Raw genomic sequence first — 21,054 nt, forward strand, 5'->3', positions numbered from 1 at the left:
CCTTGCAAATGTGATTTGACAGTCAAAATACAAGAAAACTGATCATATTTAATAAATGACCAAATATACTGAAACAAACCGAAAAAGAAGTACAATGCCAAAAAAACAACAACGTGACAATGTGAATTGACTGTCAAAATAAAAGCTAATTAGTTGTAAATCAATTAAAATAAGTACAAGGCCAATTCCTTAATTATGAACGACCAATGTGCCAAAGGTTGACCTGCGTGTTTGCGTGTCCCCCCCCCCCCCCCCCCCCCAGAGGTGAGGGGCATCCAGGTGAACGTGCCCCAGGCTCAGCGCAGCACCATGCTGTTCTCCTCCGTCATCCTACGCTGTGACTACTCCACCTCCGCCAACGCCCAGAACGTCCTGGTGACCTGGCGCTTCAAGTCCTTCTGCATGGACCCTGTCCTGGAGTACTACTCCACAGGTAACCCTCAGACCACACCTGCACAACACAGAGATGTTACCCGGGCTCGGGCTGATGGGGCCTCATAAGAGAGGTTACACCACAGAAAAAGACCCAGGGAAGAATGCGAGTTGTACATGTTGTTTACATGAGCTCTTCCATCTTCTGCCTTCCAATTAAGTATGTAAGTTAATTGGTCAATGGTAGTTAGCAAACCCTTACCCTATTTTTACCATCATTTAATTGATTTGTGAATATTTTTTCGCTTCATTTAATTACAATGAAAGAGGCTGTCGTCTCGGTCAGACAGTACATATGCTGTTCATCAAGCAGCAGTTAAGGGTTAGACAGTACAGAGACAGGTCGTTATGGGGGCAGTTAGGGGTTAGACAATACATATGCTGTTCATCAAGCAGCAGTTAAGGGTTAGACAGTACAGAGACAGGTCTTTATGGGGGCAGTTAGGGGTTAGACGGTACACATGCTGGTCATTGAGGAGCAGGTAGGGGTTAGACAGTACACATGCTGGTCATTGAGGAGCAGGTAGGGGTTAGACAGTACACATGCTGGTCATTGAGGATAAGGGAAGGATTGGACGGTACAGAGTGGTCATTATGGAGCAGTTCGGGGTTAAACGATACAGGGACGGGTCATTAAGAAGCAGGTAGAGGTTAGAGTATTGGCATCGAGAATGTCTACAGGTAGCCTGTGGACACTGGGGATTTAACCTTTAGTTTGGGAGTCCTACACCATTCTATCCTATCCTGACCGATAACACCCACATGCCTGTGTCTTCCTGTTTACAAAGCCAGTAGGATGTTGATACAGTACTGGTGGCCTTTTTTTTTTTTTTTAACATTTCTTTCATCACAGCAGGAGAATATGATGCGAAACCTGTTCCAACACAAGTGTTTCTCACCATTGCCATGTTCTGACTCATTTCCATGTTCTGACTCATTGCCGTGTGTGTGTGTGTGTGTGTGTGTGTGTGTGTGTGTGTGTGTGTGTGTGTGTGTGTGTGTGTGTGTGTGTGTGTGTGTGTGTGTGTGTGTGTGTGTGTGTGTGTGTGTGTGTGTGTGTGTGTGTGTGTGTGAAGCATTTCACCGCGGTGAATGACTTATACTTGTTGGTCTCTAATGTGCCCGGAAAAAAATACACTTGAAACTGAAGAATAACAGGAACATTGAATACATTCATATTGCACATACATTCACATTCATAAGTGCAGATGTCTTATGTGCTTTACTGTAATAAAAAATGGTCATTGCATGGTCCCCCCACACCCCTCTGTGGTCCCTCAGCCTACCAATCGGCCCTCTCCCTGGGGCAGGACCCGTCCAACGACTGCCCCGACCGCATTAGGACCGTGCGCGTGGTGATGCAAAAGACGGGCTCCAACGAGGCCATCCTGGGAGCCGAGTACCGCGAGAGGAAGATCTCCATCCAGAACAGTGAGTTCATCGTGCTCTCACAGCTATTCTAAACGTTGAATCACAGGTTTACACATCGGCACCTGTTGCAGCCCCCTCACACTGGAAGGTGGGATCCCTCCTCTGGGTTCCTTCTCGAGGTTTCTCTCTCTGTCTCTCCCTCTCTCTGTCTCTCTGTCTATGTCTCTGTCTCTCTCTGTCTCTCCCACTCTCACTCTGTCTTCCTCTTTCCGTCTCTCTTTCTCTGTCTCTCTGCCTCGCTGTCTGTCTGTCTGTCTGTCTGTCTGTCTGTCTGTCTGTCTGTCTCTCTGTCTGTCTGGCTGTCTGTGTCTCTCCCTCCCTCTCTCTCAAGTGAAACTCCAATAATCACATGAGAGCACCTCTTAGGTAAACAGCAGCACCCATGCGATGTAACAATAGCACGCAAGCAAGCAAGCATGCACGTAGAAACAAATACAAAGAATGTACATTTGCTTAAAAGTTAAGAATCACCGGTTCAGGGTTAAGGATCAGGTAATGTCATATAATGTGGGTCTTTGATTATGGGTTACACACATGTGTATCGATTTTAATTTGTCTCAATCGCTTTCTCACTCGCCACATTCTTCTGCAGTCTCAGCTAAAGCGTATGTGTTTCGGACCGTTTAGACCATGTTAAAACTGGTTGATCGGTCGCTGTTCCACCTCACCTTGACTAGTTTGTAAACTGGTTTTGCTTCCTGTCCTTATCAGTAGAAAACTAGGTCATGTTTTCTCTCTCGCATAACTTGTTACTTCAAAATCTAATTTGGAGATGGATCCAGGGAAACGGGGAGAAAGGAATATACGTCAGATCAAATTAATATTTTAGAGATAAAATACCCAGCCCAAACGTTCAGATGCTAGGCATTGCAGACTGTTAGCATTATTAATGTGTGTTTGTGTGTGTGTGCGTGCCCGCAGTGGCTGACCTGGTGATCAACGAGGTCATGTGGTGGGACAACGGCGTGTATTTCTGCGCTGTCGATGCGCCGGGAGACACGTCAGGAGACAACGACAAAGAAGTCAAACTCATTGTTTACCGTAAGAATGTACCCTCCTAAGTATACATACACGCTCGTTAATAAACATTCCCTCCTAAAATATTGAAATGTTCCAAAAATATATTTACTCTTCCTGAAGTACAATTGACCTGTCACGTTGCGTACTGATTTTTTCTTCTCCGGTTCATTAAGGGGGCTCAGGGGATTGACCCCTATTAGTAGTAGTGCTGGTGAGGGGGTTCCACTCCAATCCCAGAGGTTCTGGGTTCGATTCCACTGTCCACCTGTAGGCATCCTAGAGCAAGAGCCCCCCTTACTCCTACCTGCTCCTCAATGACATGGATCTGAATTCACTGTTCGTGACTTTGGATAGACACCAAAAAACCAGACTTAATTGTAACACCCTCCTCCTCCCTCTCCTCCTCCTCCTCCTGCTCCTCTTGCTCCTCCTCCTCCTCCTCCCTCTCCTCCTCCTGCTCCTCCTCCTCTCCTCCTCCTCCTCCTCCTCCTCCTCCTCCTCCTCCTCCTCCTCCTCCTCCTCCACCTCCTCCAGACTGGCTGACGGTACTCCTCATCGTCCTGGGAGCCCTGCTCCTCATCATCCTCTTGGGGGTCTGCTGCTGCCAGTGCTGTCCTCAGCGCTGCTGCTGCTACATCCGCTGCCCCTGCTGCCCGGAGCAGTGCTGCTGCCCCGAGAAAGGTACACACATGCGTGCACACGCGCACGCGCACACACACGCAAGCACTCGCACTAGGATACGTCCCATAAGGTTTGCGCACCCTGCATGTCATTCGGTAGAGTGCTTTTGAAAATGTTCCCGGGCTGTCCCCGACTACAGATTTCTTGAGGCGATTAAAAGCAATCAATCCCGACTATTTATCCACTTCATAAATCTTAATTATTTATTTTTCGTATTTAAGAAATCACAAATGGTGTTAGCTCTTAACCATTGATGCATTTCAATTCTACAATCAAGTCCAGTTATGTAAAAAACATGTAATCAAATACACAGTCCATATCTCAACGAGTAGGCCTAATCGTTCTCAGGCTCTGAATGTACACAAACAACGTCTTGTTAGTTTTAGGAGAAAGGTAAGCCTGGAGAGACTATGATATCAATGTAGTACTTGGAATGTATGTCAAAACATGCAGCCACTCAACACAAACCTCAGCCCCGCGACGATGAAGAGCCAGTCTTTCTTGTGGGAACCATTACACCCCTAAAACACACACAGTACAGCTGAAAGACACACACACACACACACACACACACACACACACACACACACACACACACACACACACACACACACACACACACACACACACACACACACACACACACACACACACACACACACACACACACACACACACACACACAACACGCTGAGAAAGGTGACGCACACACAAAACACGCTGAGAAAGGTGACGCATGGCCACTGAATCCCGTTCTTCCTCTGATATATGGTCAAATGTGTGTCGATGTTGATTCCAATTATTTGTGTGTGTGTAGCGGTGATGCAACATCGTATGATCAAGGACGCCCAGAAGGCCATGGCTCCCTGGATGGGAGGTCAGCACATCTATGCACCAATGAGCCAACATTCTTCCCAGAAGAATCCCCTGCTTTACGCAGGTTCGTTCTCTCTCTTCCTCTCTCTCGCAAGCACACACTCGCGCATTCTCAAGCACACACTTGCAGACACACACACACACACACAAAAAAACAACTAAACGGTTGTCTCTGATTGGCTCCTCTCTCCAGGCTCCTCCGCTGGGCACATCCCCATGAACCCCATGCCCCTCCCTCCCCCTCAATCCATGGGCTACAGCATGCCCCCCCCACCCAGTAACTATGGTAACCAGACCCCAGCTAACGGCCAGATGTTGGACTACATGGAGAACCAGATGAGGGGGATGGACATGAGCAGCCCGATGCTGCAGGTGAGACACTGGGGTTGCACTCATCCTTCATTAGTTTGTGCTTTCTGTGCTTTCCTCTTGAGAGACGACACTCACCTCTACGGACCCCTCTATGTTCCCCCAGCCGCAGCCCATGCACCCCATGCACCCCATGCAGCACAACCAGATGATGGGTCCCCCCGCCCTCTCCGTCCCCTTCTCTCCGGGGCCCCCCAGCATGCTCTCGGCCCTCAACGACGACGGGCCGGCCGAGCGCCGCGTCATCACGCTCCCGCCAATCAGGGAGCAGCCTGCAGCCCGGATGCCTCCCAGGGCGCCCTTGACCCGCCCCCCCAGCTCCAGCGCCAGCAGCCGCCATGGCGGCAGCGCCTATCGCCGTGACGACGGAGGAGGAGGAGGAAGAGGGGGCCGCCGCCCGTCGCCGACGCGGTCCCGGGCCATGTCGCGGAGCTTCAGCCAGGACTCCCTGGACGGGGGGAGCCGCGGGGCCCCCAGCCGCAGCGGGGACCTGGGCCGCCTGCGCTCCCGCTCCCGGGACGACCTGTACGAGACCCGGTCCCGCGGGAACTACTCGCCGCCGGCCTCCCACCGCTCCCGGCGGGACTCCTGGAGCTCCGACGACGAGGACAGCAGCCGGAGGGGGGGAGCGGCGAGGAGAGGAGGAGGAGGAGGAGGAGGAGGAGGAGGAGGAGGAGGAGGAGGAGGAATGTGGGTAGATAATCCGCCCAGCTACACGGAGTATGAGCCCGGTTCGAAACCCGGCAAGCGGAGGAACGAGCGCCTCTCTGTAAGGCACTCACTGCTGTAGTCACACACATGCACGCACATACACACACGCACACGCACGCGCGAGCAAACACACAAGACTACACAAACGACTACACAAACACAGACAGGACTTCTCAAATACACACAGGACTACACAGACACACAAAGGACTACACCTAGGAGTGTACATACACACTCCTCATGGTTGAGCACACCCCTTACTTTCAAATACATCACTTCTGCATCCACATGCTTTTAGAGGTGTTTCCTTAGAACACACACGCGCAGTCCTATTGAGACACACACAGTCATCAATACACACAAAGTGTTGTTGTAGGGGCTGCCGGTAGAGTGGGTCTGAGGTGTGTGTGTGTGTGTGTGTGTGTGTGGAGCATGCCTCTAAAGTAAGTGTGTTTCTCCAGGATAAGAGTTCTCGGAGTGGGACCAGCGTGGTCATCTGAGCGGACTGAGGATGCCCTCATAAGGTCAAATAGAACTTTTTTGTAGAGTTGTATTCTGTCCAAATCGAGTAATGACATTGCTCTTTTTTTTTTTTTAACCTTCTTAAATGGCGTGTATGTATATGTGTATGCATATACACGTGTATAAATATAATACATGTGTATGTGTATATATATGTATTATATTTTGTATATTTGTGTGCATGTGTGTTTTATGTATATGGCATGCGATACATTTTCTAGTATCCTCAAAAATAAATGCTTTTCAGTTTTTACCTAGATTCTTGATTTGTTTGTAGTGCCTCCTGGTGGTTCAGTCCAGTTTTGAAAATGTCTTTTTTTTATAATATAATTTTTTAAAAACTTAAAAACTTTCATATTAGCATATGTTGTGGTAATGCAAGAGAATTGTTTTAACCATGCCCATGTAGGATACAGCCATTGTAACTATGTTGAATTCATTTTGTACAATGTTTATTTATTTATAACTCGGTTGCAATAGTTATATTAAACTGTTTATTGTGTGTGTACATTACAGTAGGGATATATACCCAAAATTTGTGCTAACAGCAAAATGGTATTGTTAATTATTTGGGGTTGTTACAAATAAAAAGCAATATTACGTCTTGGGATATACATTCTACATATTGTGATGTTTCAAGTTGAAACAACCTATAGTTCTTCTTAGTTTTTCCTAATTATAATGTTGTGTAGTGGTTAGGGTGTTGGAATCAACTGGGTTCGATTCCCCATGTTCAGTCTACCTGTGGTGTCCTGGTCTTCACAGAAGCATAGATCATCCCCTTGTGGGAGTACAGTATATTAAATTCAGGTCGTGCCTGGACTTTTTAAGACAAATGCTTGTAGGCACATATAAACCACCACTACAACTTTGTATTGTATGTATTATACAATTAATGTAAATAAATTAGCATTAAAAATGGAAATTTAGACATAAGACATTTAATATTGAAAAAAAATATCCAATACCATGACAAATACCACTAAATGTAATAAATATAAACGCTATGTTATCGAGCTCAAGTATAGACGGACCTTATTAATTTAACTACAAACGAACGGTTGTAGCCAACAGCACTGTTTACTCATTAAACATTAAAGGCAGTGATCAATCTAATCCTTTCAAAAGCCATCACTCAGACCAACCAAGTACAGACCTCCAACTACAGTCCGTGGTGATGTACTAGGACCAGGGGACCCCCACACACGGTCCGTGATGATGCACTAGTGACCAGGGGACCCCCACCATTGACATGACTACACCGCCTCGGAGGAAGAAACTGCGACTGTGCAGTAAACACACGACGTCGCGCGCTGATGACGTGCGAGGGGAAGAAAGTGCAGGTCTGCCACGTCGGTCTCTGTGCGGTGCAACACTGTTGCTCACTCTTGACACAAGTATAACTTTAATACCGTTTCTCCCGTGATCGGAATACAAGCCACGGCGTCGGGAGTTTATCAACGCCTACTGGGACGTAATTGGGAGTTTTGAGACAATTTGAAGAAGCGAAAGGCGACCGGAATGTTCTCCGTTTGGACTCGTACGGCTGCTGGAAGTACCTCAAGTGACTGATGCATCTTCGACTGGTGCACCACCCGCATGTTGTTGAGACGGTGTAAGTCAAGGCATATTCACTTTTAACATGCGATCTCCCAACCCCAAAAAACCAACTAGTGGTGGCTTGATTATGCAGGCCACTGCACACCCCGAGTGCTCCACTAGTGTTCTGAGCTGATCTCAAGTACAAGTTGTGCCATCCAAGTTTCCACCAGATGTCTACATGCACAGCACTGCATGCTCTCCAGGTTCACTACAGGTAGGGTCCATTGCAGGTGAGTGGACGCGTGTCGTTGCACGCTTCTGTGTAGGAGACGCGGAACACAGCCTCAAAACAACGCTTGAGTCCAAAGGTTTTTTTGGAGAGGTCACTTGATTGAAGCCTACTGGTTTAATTTGCAGACTTCTTCCAAGTAGGGAAACGCCTTCTGCAGTCTCACGTTGTCAGTTCCTATTTTCGCTCTATTGAGTTGAACGCCCAGTTAAAGTTCCTTGAGGGCACACTTGATGCAGTCGAAGTTTGATAGTAAAGGTATAGTTATGCTATTCTGTTTTAGATATGTGCCATTCTATAGTGGCTCCATCCTTTATGCGGCTATCATTTAACTTAAATACTCGTATCTAATAGAAAAACGAGTGAGTTTCTTCAGCTTTTTCCCATTCTGTCATGGACTGGGAACCAAAACAATAGCTGTGATCTATGGCTCCCTCTAACATCTGCAAAGCTCCATTTCCTGTTTGTGTTAAAGATGTTGTTTTCTCTCTCTCTCTCTCTCTCTCTCTCTCTCTCTCTCTCAGGGACCCTGTTGTATACGGTCGACCATTGAGGAGGAGGAGCACCAGGGAGGAGGGGGGGGGAGGGACTGTTGGCTGGTGGTTGCCGGGGTAACCGGGGACCATGCCGGGGGGCCGCAGGGGCCCCAGCAGACAGCAGCTGAGTCGCTCTGCTCTGCCGTCCCTGCAGACCCTAGTCGGGGGGAACCTCAGCAACGGCACGGGCTTCAGGAACAGGTGGGTCACACGCACTGATACACGCACTGATACACACACTGATACACACTCATACATGCTCTGATACACACACTGATACACACTCTGATACACACTCTGATACACACTCTGATACACACTCTGATACACACACTGATACACACTCATACACGCTCTGATACACACACTGATACACACTCTGATACACACTCTGATACACGCACTGATACACACACTGATACACATATTCAGACACGCTCATACACACACTGATGCACACACTCACACACAATCATACACATACTCACACACGCTCATACATACACTGATACACCCTCACGCACACTCGTAGACCCAGTTCACACACAGTCACACAAACACTGTTACACACTGATACACACACTCACACCTACTCATACACACACTGATACACCCTCACACACACTGATACACACACACTCGCATACACGCATACACATACTCATACACACACTGTTACTCACACACACTCGTATACACGTCACACAAGCTTACACACACTCGTACACACTCTCATACACACTCACACATACACTCGTAGAGACTCATACACACTCGAAGACGCATCGTACACACTCGAAGACGCATCGTACACACTCGTAGCGTAATGCACCGTCATAAACACACAAACTCACACACACTCTTAGACACATCATACACACTCCCACACACACTCATTGACACATCGTACTCAATCAAACACATGCACTGGTACACACATCATACACACTCGTAGATGCATCATACACGCCCATACACACACTCACACACATTGTAGACGCATCATGCACACTCCCACACACACTCGTAGACGCATCATAAACACATGTACACGCATAGTACACACTCGGTAGACACATCAAACTCATACACACACTCGTAGACACTATCCGTCAAATACGCAGCAGTAGTCACCCTGGCCAATGAGGCAAAGCCCATGTGAATGACGTGTACAACCCATGTTTGCGGAGTAAAACCAACATGCCAACTGCCGCAGAGCCATGACCTAGTTTAGCTGTCTGTCACATGGACCATATATCTCTCAAGCACCCAGCTGCAAGTTGTGGCTGGTCCAATCTCACTGGCCTCTGTGCCACAGTGTCTATCAGCCAGACCCCTGATCCCTTAACCCATGTGTGTGTGTGCGTGTGCGTGTGCGCATGCGTGTGCGTGGCATCGACTGAGAGAAGTGGCTTGGAAAGTTCTATGTAAATGTAAAGTTTATTCGATGCATTTCATTTGTATTGAAGGGCTCGCAGTAAGTCCAGTGATCCCACCTTAATCTAGTTGGACTATAGACCGGTACAGTACTGTACACGCGGTTCCGTCTGTCTCTAGCTACATGTCTCTACTGTACACACAGTTCTATCTCTCTGTTTGCAGTATCTCTGAGTCTATCTGTCTGTCCACAGGAAGAGTAGGTCAGTCAGTCTGTCTCTAGGAACAGTAACTCAGTCCGTCTGTCCGTCCCTGTGCGCAGTAAGTCAGTCCGTCTGTCCCCAAGGAGCAGTAACAGTCCGTCTGTCCGTCCCTGTGCGCAGTAAGTCAGTCCGTCTCTCCCCAGGAGCAGTAACTCGGTGGGGCTGTCGGCTCCGCCCCTCTCGGCGCTCATCACCCCTGAGCCGGTGCGTCACTCCAAGATCCCCGAGCTGCCGTTGGACAGCAGCCTGGTGTTTGAGTTCCTGCTCTTCCTCTACCTTCTGGTGGCGCTGTTCGTCCAGTACATGAACATCTACCGCACGGTGTGGTGGTACCCCTACAGCCAGCCTGCCGCCTCCACCTCGCTGGTACGCACAACGTCACACTTTGAACTCGCTGAAATTCAACTTTATTTGTGTAGCCCTTAATCACCGGCACAGTCTTTTAAGGGCTTAACAGGCCGTGTGTTTATGACACTCCCCTGACCCTAGCCCCCCAGAGGGCAAGAAAAACGGACAGGGGTGCAATGGGTGCCATAATTGAGCGACACACGTACATATATACAGGCAAAAGATTTTAAATCGGTGATGGGGGGCTGGCCGGTTAACCATGATGGTGAGAGAGTCCAGACAATTAGTCGCAGTCAGCGCAACACGCTAGAACAGACTAACAGAATGATCAATTAGAAGGCATACTCGAAATGTAGATTGCTGCTAATTTACTAATGACACAGACAAGCACGAACAATCATGCATCGATACAATCAGACACAGAGAAATGATCATGATCAGACAGACACTTGAAGCAATAGCTGCAAGCACACCGACAGACATCCTTGTAATGGCTGATTCTGACTGGTCGGTCGCCAGTGATGTCACTTGCCTGTTCTTGGATTGGGAGTTACAACAAGAGCCAACAAGAAACAACAAATGCAATAACTCAAAGTGTTGAGTAGGTGTTGTGGTGCAAGATGTCTAAGTCTAACCCATACCTGCCCATTGATGACATGTTCATGTAACTAATATGCACTCCCTCAAATCAGAGGAGCTTGGTGTGTCAGTGACATAAATAGTAAAAGTTCCTCTTTAGTTAGTTGGAGTTAAATGTGCTGTATGCGTTAGAGGATTTGACATGTCCGCCGATATGCAGTTTATCCTGAGATGAGAATCAAAAAGATACTGGGGTGTTGCTGGCTACCATGCCTGATAACCATATCTTAAATGGGTCTGTACTTGTAGCCAGTGTCTTGAGCAAGATGTCTTAACTTGTAGGATTTTACTTTGCGCTTGTGTCTGTTACAATATCAGTGTTTCCCCCAGAAAATGTCTTAGTCAAGGTGGTCAAAAGGCGGGGGGGGGGGGGGGTTTTGGTCTTCGGTGAGGGTTTCGGTTAGAAAGACTATTGTTTTCAACAGTATCACCGATGCATTATTTATCTTTGTTTTTTGTACCTGATGGAAGTATGTTTTCTTTCCCTATGGGAGTTTTGTACTTTGTTAATGCATAATAATTAAAAACGAATTTATTTAAGAATTTAATTTTTTATACATTGGTGGTCAAGGCGGGCCCCTATTATTTTTAAGGCGGCCGCCTTAAACACGGTGTTTAGGGAAACACTGAATATGTCTTTATCTTTACTCGTAGCTAGGAGGTTTGGTAAGAGGTCGTTTTTGGTGGCCAATGTTTATCTGTACTAAGAGCTGGTTCCTGTAATAATCAGACTTTACTTACATCTAGTAGTGTATGTTATAAGTTTATCTCTGACCCAGCAGTCCAAATATGTTATGGGGGGGGGGGGGGGGGGGGGGGGGGGAGTGGAGTTTCACTTTGTTTCTTGTTTCGTTGCAAAGATAATATACCGCAAAGAAGCTCAAACCCTATATAGGACCCACTTCCCACTTTTTGTCCTTGATGATCTGTGGTGGAGTATAAGTCAGCTGGAGTGAATTCCAGTTTGAGTCACTCGGGGGAAATTACTCTGTTAGTTTCTGTCTCACGTTCGGTGATAAGTGAAACATTCCCAGGCTGCTGTAGTGTTGAAACCTTTTGCTTTGTTCTGCTTCCAGAACTTCCACCTGATGGACTACCACCTGGCCACCTTCATCACCGTCATGTTGGCCAGGAGACTGGTCTGGACCATTGTGTCTGAGGTAGGAGTGGAAGCGCAAGGCTGAATAAACGGACACAGCTGATCCAACATTGACATATGTATGACATGTGTATGTATTTCTATAACGTTTAAGGCGTTAACGTGGCCTCTTACGGATTCGGTGCATCCCATGGTAGTTTGCTCGGAGACCAACACGATGAATTCAAACAAGACGTTTAATGAGTCCTGTTGACGTGGCAGTGAACAAATCGACATACTGCCCTAACCCGCTCAAGAAGCCCTCAACCACTCTATAACCACCCAGAGGGAGTTCCTTCTTGTGGTTCGTAGCAATGAAAGGCTAAGAGGTCATGAAATGAGTAAGGTGTGTGTGTGTGTGTGTGTGTGTGTGTGTGTGTGTGTGTGTGTGTGTGTGTGTGTGTGTGTGTGTGTGTGTGTGTGTGTGTGTGTGTGTGTGTGTGTGTGTGTGTGTGTGTGTGTATTTCAGTGTGTGTGTCAGTCACTGAGAGGCCAGTTAGTTCCTGGGTATGAAACTGTTGCGTACGGTGTTGGTCTTGGTGGACCAGGAACCCTTTTCCCTTAACAATACATAATGAAACGCAAAATCTTAATGAAAATCAAGGATATCTACTCTGCATTCGGAGCAGTTACGACAATATGGATTGTGCGCTCTGGCGGTTCTCTTAACTCCCTGCTACGTTGACGGGGATGAAAGCGCCACAGCATAGCTGCTGAATCGAATATGGCCAATTATTCTGGCTATCAGTTAATATTGTTCATTCATCATCCACTGAGATGGGTACAGTTTTAGCTGCGTCAGAAGAGAAAGAGGAAGTTGTGGGAAGACTGCGGGGGATGAGTGCACAGCGAGCGATGAAGAGGAAGCACTAAGAACAGAGCAGAAGCTATTTCAGTCGTCAACCGTTTGATTGTTCATCGTTGATGATTAATCGTGGGGAAAGTGTTGGACAATTGACTGTTGAATGGGATGTAGGCACGATTTCGAGGGTATGATTTAGTTCAAGTTGTTCTGGTTGACTTCGCCTGCTTCTGTATATGGCCACTTAGACTATCGGGGGTTATGTCAATCACATTCCCGTACAAAGCGTTATCCTGGTGCCACCACTCACTGCTTCCTCTCTATGGCTGCACATGGGAGTGTAACAGTTGGAAGTGCTTCTTCAAAAAGGAAACGAAATTCAACATTTCTGCCAGTTCTGACCAGTGTGGTGTGAACGTTGCATAACAAAACACAACACGCTATTTTGCAAAAAGTTAAGCAAAGGCAGTTCAACTTTGTTGCCATTTAACACTTCGCACAGTTGCTATCTTTTCTACTGTAACTGCGGATCAAAATATTTTTTGTTGTGTTCGATTTTTCCTTTTCTCCCGGTCTCAGATGTATACTGTGAGAATCTCGAATTAACTAGGGGATGCCTAAAGCGTCTGCCCGTCTGTCTGTCCAGGTGTCTCAGAGAGGAGGCAGCTCTCTGGTGCGGTCGGGCCTGCTGATCACAGCACGTCTCTGCCTGCTGACGCTGTGTGGCTGGGTGCTCTGCTGGACGCTGGTCAACCTCTGCAGGAACCACTCTGTCCTCAACCTGCTCTTCCTGGGATACCCGTGAGTAGGACGTACACATGCACGCTACACTGGACCAAACACACGCTGGACCAAACGCACGCTGGACCAAACACACGCTAGAACAAACGCACACTACACCAAACGCACACTAGACCAAACGCACGCTAGACCAAACACACGCTAGACCAAACGCACACTAGACCAAACGCACACTAGACCAACCAAACAGAGCAGTGCTACATGATAAGATAAATCGACGGGCTCATCTTGTTTTTGTTATTTTCTATCCCCGCTGCCTGTTTTTCTATCCAAAACTCTCTATGTATCCTTCACTGTCTCTCTGTCCCTCTCTCTCCATGTCTCTTCGCTGTCTCCATGTCTGTCTCTGGCTTTCTCTCTGTTACTCTCTGTATCTGTCTCTGTTTCTCTCTGTCTCTGTATATTTCTTTCACTCTCCCTCCCTCTCATTCTCTGTGTTTCACTCTGGTCTATGTTGTCTATATTTCTCTCTCTCTCTCTCTCTTTCTCTCTCTCTCTGTCTCTGTCTCTGTCTCTGTCTCTGTCTCTCCCTCTCCCTCTCTCTCTCTCTCTCTCTCTCTCTCTCTCTCTCTCTCTCTCTCTCTCTCTCTCTCTCTCTCTCTCTCTCTCTCTCTCTCTCTCTCTCTCTCTCTCTCTCTCTCTCTCTCTCTCAGCTTCGGCGTGTACATCCCCCTCTGCTGCTTCCACCAGGAGGGGGCGGCGAGGAGCCAGGCCGCCGCCGCCGCCTCCGTCTGCGGTTACCACGGCGACCAGGGGCAGCAGGGCGACCTGGTGGCCGCGGCGGCAGAGGCGCCGTTCTTCCGGCCGCGGGACTTCCTCTTCCTGCTGCGGGAGAACCTCCGCGAGCAGTTCACCAGCCCGCCGCAGGCGCCCACGCACACCTGCCACACGCACACGCACACGCACACACCGGAGCTGATCCGCGGCGAGGTGGAGGAGCTGAAGAGCGACTTCAACCGCCGCATCAAGGAGGTGCTGTTCAACTCGCTGTTCAGCGCCTACTACGTTGCCTTCCTGCCGCTCTGCTTCGTCAAGGTAAGGGCAGCGCATGGCCGCACTTATTGTATGTTTGTAGGTCCCGGCACTTAATGTACGTACTTATTGTAGGTTGTCCCTCCTGGCACTTAATGTACTCACTTATTGTATGTTTGTGCGTCCTGGGAATTGATACACTCACTTATTGTTTGTTGTACGTCCTGGCACTTAGGACAGGACTGCTTAGGTCAGCACTGCAGAGTTGCTCATCAGCTTCCCATAGAGACTCAAGACTCGCTTGCTCAGAGTTCACCTAGACTCTGCATAGCCTCCCCCCTCCCCCCCCCCCCCCCCCCCCCCACGCCCCTTCTCCTCCCTTACTCTCCTAAATACACCCCTCTTACGCACTTATTATGTGCGTACGATTGTGTTGTGTAGCATCTAATCCCAGCGATCTGTGTTGTATACGACGAATGGGTTAACCTCGCAATTGTAAGTGCTTGGCTACTCTGCGACTCCGGATTTAATATCTGAGCTTCTGCAAAGTTTGTGTTGAATTTCAAAAACACGTTCTTTTTTTTTTTTTTCAACCCTTAAGAATCACATTAAGTCCATTTAGGACGTTTTGCTTGTCCTCCAACTCTGTCTGTGGGGCACTGCTCTAGTTCTAAGTCAAATAATAAGTAGAGGTGACGATGCGGTGATCGGGACTGATTAACTGTGAAAGCGGAGAAAGAGGAAGTGGTGTGGAGGTGGGGGGTTGTATGAAAAACATTTGTTTATGAACGTTCGTTTCACATTCAGTGGGGAGGTTGATCTACTGGTAAGGGTTTCAACTCCCAGTTGAAAGGTTCTGGCTTCATACTCCAATGTCTATCATAAAAAAATATTCATATGGTTTCGGAACCAAACCCAAGGTTCAAAATGCAAAACAGATTAGTTTGAAATGTGCTCTAAAACACCTTCTGTCATAAAGTGACTAGGCTCACAAATCAAATTTTAGATTAGTAATCGTATACCCTCAAATCAGGGTGACTGGGGCCTTTCACTTTATTTTATTACATGTTTGTTTCGAGGACATCCTGTCTTCGAAAGCAGAACCAAGGTTCTGCTGACGACTTCAAATCAACACTGTGTCTGTCGACTCACACAAATGGGTTTATCTTTGCAAGACTATATCCGTGACCAAACAGGTTTGGGGCGAGTAGGGTGATGGATAGCTGAGGTGCACACTGTTTTAAATAATTTCCTATTCAAATAAATTTCTAGACTCGTGTGTGTGCTTGAAATCGCCGATCCATATCACACCCATCCTGTACCCCGAATCATGTTCATATGCGTTCACATCGGAGCACAAACCCAGGCAGCCGTACGGTAACCTCCCCCCCCCCCCCCCCCCCCCCCCCTGCAGAGCACGCAGTACTACGACATGCGCTGGTCCTGTGAGCACCTGATCATGGTGTGGATCAACGCCTTCGTGATGCTGATGAGTCAGCTGCTGCCGCCCAGCTACTGCGACCTGCTGCACCGCTCGGCCGCACACCTGGGCCGCTGGCAGAAGCTGGAGCACGGCTCGTACAGCAACGCACCCCAGCACGTGTGAGTGGCCCGTCCCCTCTGCCTCCCACTGTTTCTCCACCTCTCCCTCCCTCTGTTTCTCCCCCTCTCCCTCCCTCTGTTTCTCCCCCTCTCCCTCCCTCTGTTTCTCCCCCTCTGCCTCCCACTGTTTCTCCCCCTCTCCCTCCCTCTGTTTCTCCCCCTCTCCCTCCCTCTGTTTCTCCCCCTCTCCCTCCCTCTGTTTCTACCCCTCTCCCTCCCTCTGTTTCTCCCCCTCTCCCTCCCTCTGTTTCTCCCCCTCTCCCTCCCTCTGTTTCTCCCCCTCTCCCTCCCTCTGTTTCTCCCCCTCTCCCTCCCTCTGTTTTTCCCTCTCTTCCTCCCTCTCTCCCTCCGTCTTTCCCCCTTTCTCCCCCTTTTCCTCGCCCCAGTTCTCCTGCTCTTCCTCCCTCTCTTCCTCCTTATTTCTCACTCTCTTTCTCCCTCTTTTTGCCTCTCTTTCTCCCTCTCTATATCCCCTTCCTCCCTCTCTCTTCCTTCCTCTTCATCTCTCTTTCTCCCTCTCTTTCTCCCTCTCTATATCCCTCTCGTCCCTCTCTCTTCCTTCCTCTTCATCTCTCTTTCTCCCTCTCTTTCTCCCTCTCGTCCCTCTCTCTTCCTACCTCTCGTTTGGCCTCTTCCTCCCTTCTCCCTCACAGCACATCAGATGGAATATACAGTATATGGTTGTAATAATAGTATGAGGTTCGTCCACACACAAGGATAACGGTAATGACAATACATGTCCACACTGGCGTTTACTATAATAATGGGGATTATGATGATGGTAATAATAAAATAACCGATGTTGGAACACATGTTGAACAAACTTCTTTAAAAAAAAAAGAAAAAAGCATTATTAAGTGCAAAGGGTTTTATCTATTGTACTGTAAAACATTACAGAAAAGCAAAGGTCTTCTTCTATCATAGAAAGAAAACTAAGGGAACAAGTCACCAATAAATCTGGACAGAATTGTGTCTTTGAAGGTGTGTGTGTGCACCTGGTGGTGTTTCATCATGCATTTCACACCATACTCAAGGTGTGTGTGTGTGTGTGTGTGTGTGTGTGTGTGTGTGTGTGTGTGTGTGTGTGTGTGTGTGTGTGTGTGTCCTGAGCAGATGGTCAGAGAGCACCATATGGCCTCAGGGGGTGCTGGTGAGGCACAGCCGCAGCTTGTACAAGGCGGTGGGGACCTACAACGTGGCGCTGCCCTCGGACATCTCCCACTCCAGGTTCTACGTGAGTCCGCGGTTCTTTATCGTTGGAGACGGTTTTCAACGCATTTCATTCAGTCCTTCGAGTTGCGGAGTTTGCGCGTGCTAGGCTAGCGCACGGCAACGGGGCAATGCTAGCCTGCTAATAAAAACAGTCTTACCCACGCCACAGTACACCCGAGGTAAATCAATTATAACGCCAGGCTATAGATGTAAATGTCTGTGTTGATAGAATGAAGTTAGAAATAAAACTAACCTCGCATCGCATGAATCCTCGCATTTTGAGGGACTACTTTCTGAGCAGCAGCGGAATTTAACCTAGGTATCTGTCCGCCGCTGCCGTAGCCTACTACCAGCACTATAACACTGCTGCTGAGACACAGCATGTCCCTTAAAATGCAATGCAAGGTTGGTTTTATTTCTATCAACACAGACATTTACATCGACCGTCGGGCGTTATAGTTGATTTGCCTCGGGTGTACTTTTATTAGCAGGCTGGCATTGCACATTGCCATGCAATGTGCAATGCACGAGCAAACTCTGCAACTAGAAGGACTGAATGAAATGTGTTGAAAACCGTCTCCAATAATAAAGAACACCAAGGCTAACTTGGGAATCAGGCCCTGTGTCCAAAATTCCGAACTACCCCTTTAACACTCGAGATTGGAGAGGGGAACCTGTTCTTGCGCCAGGGGCAGGGTAGACCTGCCCTAGTTAGGGTGGTTTGACTGTTGGTTCAAATACCAACGTTGACAACCTACATTTGGGCATCCTTGATGACCGCTCATTAATGGCCAGATGAACGAGTTACTAAGTGGCTTTGGTTAAAGCCGTGCTCTAAATCTCAAAAAAGTAAAAATTAGAATCAGAAAGGAAGCGAGACAGCAGCCGACAACCAAGTTCATAATTCTAATCGTGACTTTGTTGCAACACGTTTTTTGCAACGTATCTCTCTCTCTCTTTCCTCGGCTAGTTCCTGTTCCACAAACCCCTCCGGATACTCAACCTGCTGATCTGGATCGAGTCCACCGTGGTGCTGTACCAGCTGTACTCCCTGCTGCGCTCCGAGCGCTGGAACCACACGCTCTCGCTGGGCCTCATCCTCTTCTGCAACTACTACGTGCTCTTCAAGCTGCTCCGGGACCGCATCGTCCTGGGCAAGGCCTACTCCTACCCCTCCTCCCCCGCCGCTCCCTCCTCCTCCTCCTCTTCCTCCTCCTCCTCCTCCAACGGCCTGGGCCTCAAGTCACAGTAGCTGCCGGCTCCTCCTCCTCCTCCTCCTCCTCCTCCTCCTCCGAGACCTCCCCTTTGAACCTTTGGACGTAAACAAGCTCGGGGGAGATGGTGACGCAGGGGTTACCATGGGAACGTGAAAGCGAGGAGGGGTGGGGGGGGGGGGGGCAGGCGTGGGGAGGAGCACGGCGGACATGTGGGACTGTGAACTCACGGTTATGTTTTGATACGGTTCTATTTTCATGCGATGTTTATATAACTATTTAAAGAGTATTTTTTATTTTGTATACTGTCCCCCCCCCCCCCCGCCCCATCGCTCCAGGCGTTACAGAGACCCCGACGAGGACGTCTGTCGCATGTTGTGTTACGTTTCTTTTTCCGCATGCCGGCAGCACAGGACCGCCAGGTTTGATCTCACGAGGGGGGGGGGGGGGGGGGGGGGGGACTTCCTGCCAAAGATGTACCCCGCTGCCACGGGGGGGGCGTCGGCCTGCAACGCCCGGCCTGTGTGCTCCCGGTTGGCTGGTTTGAGTTTAGATTGACTGCGGGGATCGATTCCTCGGTTCGGTTTAGATTGAGCCGTTCGGGGAGAACTCTTGTGTTACGAAAGTATTTTTTTTTTTTTAATCGGGTCGAAGCATCTGAATGAATTTAGTGCTCTGTAAAGACGGCGCCGAGTCCGAATGGGTCAGGAGTTTGAAAGCGTTTGAGTGTGAAGCCGAGGGCTTTCCTGCGCCTTTTGTGTACGTCTGTGCACGCGAAGGCACCCCTTCTCACGCTCGTGCACTCTGAGGTCAGACCGACGGGTTTCGTTCTTTGCGTCTGTACCGCAAGGCAGCTGGGGCATCCTGTCTCACCGCATCCTGGCACCGAACACGTCTAACACGCCTGTCTCATCACGCGACCGAGCCTGGCATGTTTAGTTGTCGTTATTCTTTGGTCGTTGCTAGAATACGGAGGAAAGAACGAGCGGTTAAGTAAGTCGTCTTTCCCGTGGACACCGGGCATCGCCAGATGTCCATCGCTACGTGATAGGTCGGTCTGCCCACACCATACATGGGCGGCACAACACAGGCTGATGGCTATTGGTCATGTGTGGCACGGACTTCCTGGTGATCACGTTGGAAAGTAGCCCAGCAGAAAGGGGCGATTGACGGCTGAAACTAAGTGAAATCGTTTCATTTTTGTCATGGTTTTCTCTACGGCCGTTTGTGTTATCCTCTCCCTTTACCAGAACGGTGTTAGCCAGCAGGGGCCACGCTGAGGCATGACACAGATTCTCTGTTTTGTTACTTCTTACGCTCTGATCTCTCTCGATCTTTTAAACGGTGTGTTTCCTGCGTCTCGGCAGTGACATCGTCATTGTGCCACCACTCTCTGTGGTGGGGGATTCCCTGCCCGCTGGCGTTCAGCTCACCACCTACATCTCAGTATAAATTATACAGCTCAGTATGCAGCCCACGTTGGATGAAACCAAAGTACAATCCTCTTTCAGGAGGAACTTCAACATCAAAAGCGACCACATCGCTGCCTGTGGAAAGTGTTCCGGTCATTCCTTCGCTCTGGTGCAGTCAGGCGTTTGTGTGTGTCATGTATTGACCTGTGATGCATGCGTAGGGAACCTCGAGGATGACTGTTGTGCCATAGATGACTGTGTCTCAGTCACACCGAGTGAGTAATGAAATTAGTCTCTCTCTCTTTCTCTCTCTCTCTCTCGCTCTCTCTCTCGTTGAATGTATCAAACATGGCGGTTCAGTGAGGCTGTTCAACTGGCGTGCTGTGTTACGGAGACCGAAGGTGTATCTGTCGGCTCTGCCCATATGGTCCCAGTGTTTTATTGTCTACTCCTGTGTTGTGCGCCCTGATTGGCAAGTGGAAGCCAGGGCTCGGCTTCCAGTGAAAGAGGATGACTGGTTTCACCTCTTATGAAGCAGGGCCCTCGCGGGAGCCATTTGGTTGTATTTTTCTCGTTGTTTCTTCTGGACCGCATCCTGTATTTTTGGTTTGGTTCGATTTTTTGAGAATCCTGAGAAACGCTGTTGGCTATTTGAATGTGTAGAGGTTAACCAAAGGATGTTAAATTGATGTGTGTGCCATATCCCAGGATGCATTGCGGCTTCGTGTTGGATGTTCTTGGGTAGGAAGGTCCTTCCTTATTTCAGTTTGTACCACACTCCCCCACCAACGTAGCCTGCCTGGAAACATTAATACCGCTTTTAATTTGGCATCTGAGACAATAAAAGAAAGGTGTTAAATCAACA

General features: G+C 48.6%; 2 protein-coding genes across 6 annotated transcripts in view; both read left to right on the forward strand.

Moving 5' to 3' along the window:
- The window catches only part of ildr1a (immunoglobulin-like domain containing receptor 1a), a 7,861-nt gene extending 975 nt beyond the window's left edge, over positions 1–6,886 (forward strand). The window contains exons 2-9 of the mRNA XM_030376697.1: positions 263–433; positions 1,714–1,863; positions 2,785–2,904; positions 3,418–3,564; positions 4,382–4,504; positions 4,634–4,812; positions 4,916–5,578; positions 5,982–6,886. Of these exons, the coding sequence (XP_030232557.1) occupies positions 263–433; positions 1,714–1,863; positions 2,785–2,904; positions 3,418–3,564; positions 4,382–4,504; positions 4,634–4,812; positions 4,916–5,578; positions 5,982–6,020 (1,592 nt within the window). The 3' untranslated portion in view covers positions 6,021–6,886. The remainder of the gene's footprint in view (positions 1–262; positions 434–1,713; positions 1,864–2,784; positions 2,905–3,417; positions 3,565–4,381; positions 4,505–4,633; positions 4,813–4,915; positions 5,579–5,981) is intronic.
- A 441-nt stretch (positions 6,887–7,327) lies between these two features.
- On the forward strand, positions 7,328–21,052 carry tmem39a (transmembrane protein 39A). 5 transcript variants are annotated; one of them, XM_030376702.1, is made up of 9 exons: positions 7,328–7,657; positions 8,398–8,610; positions 10,193–10,415; positions 12,113–12,196; positions 13,623–13,777; positions 14,431–14,812; positions 16,164–16,351; positions 17,465–17,585; positions 18,534–21,052. In XM_030376702.1, exons 2-9 carry the CDS (start codon positions 8,498–8,500, stop codon positions 18,813–18,815), a joined length of 1,548 nt encoding a protein of 515 aa, XP_030232562.1. In that variant the 5' UTR covers positions 7,328–7,657; positions 8,398–8,497; the 3' UTR covers positions 18,816–21,052. The 5 variants fall into 5 exon arrangements, with proteins under 5 accessions (XP_030232562.1, XP_030232566.1, XP_030232563.1 ...); XM_030376706.1 differs by having other exon boundaries at positions 10,199–10,415; XM_030376703.1 differs by having other exon boundaries at positions 7,338–7,858.
- Positions 21,053–21,054: the final 2 nt, after the last annotated feature.

Source organism: Gadus morhua, chromosome 14 (assembly GCF_902167405.1).
Source record: "Gadus morhua chromosome 14, gadMor3.0, whole genome shotgun sequence".
NCBI lineage: Eukaryota > Metazoa > Chordata > Actinopteri > Gadiformes > Gadidae > Gadus > Gadus morhua.

Bases quoted from the DNA above. Each gene is read 5' to 3' on its own strand.
- tmem39a (XM_030376702.1), top strand. From the start codon at position 8,498: ATGCCGGGGGGCCGCAGGGGCCCCAGCAGACAGCAGCTGAGTCGCTCT. The intron at 8,611-10,192 runs GTGGGTCACACG...GTCTCTCCCCAG, and splicing joins GGCACGGGCTTCAGGAACAG to GAGCAGTAACTCGGTGGGGC. The intron at 12,197-13,622 runs GTAGGAGTGGAA...CTGTCTGTCCAG, and splicing joins TCTGGACCATTGTGTCTGAG to GTGTCTCAGAGAGGAGGCAG.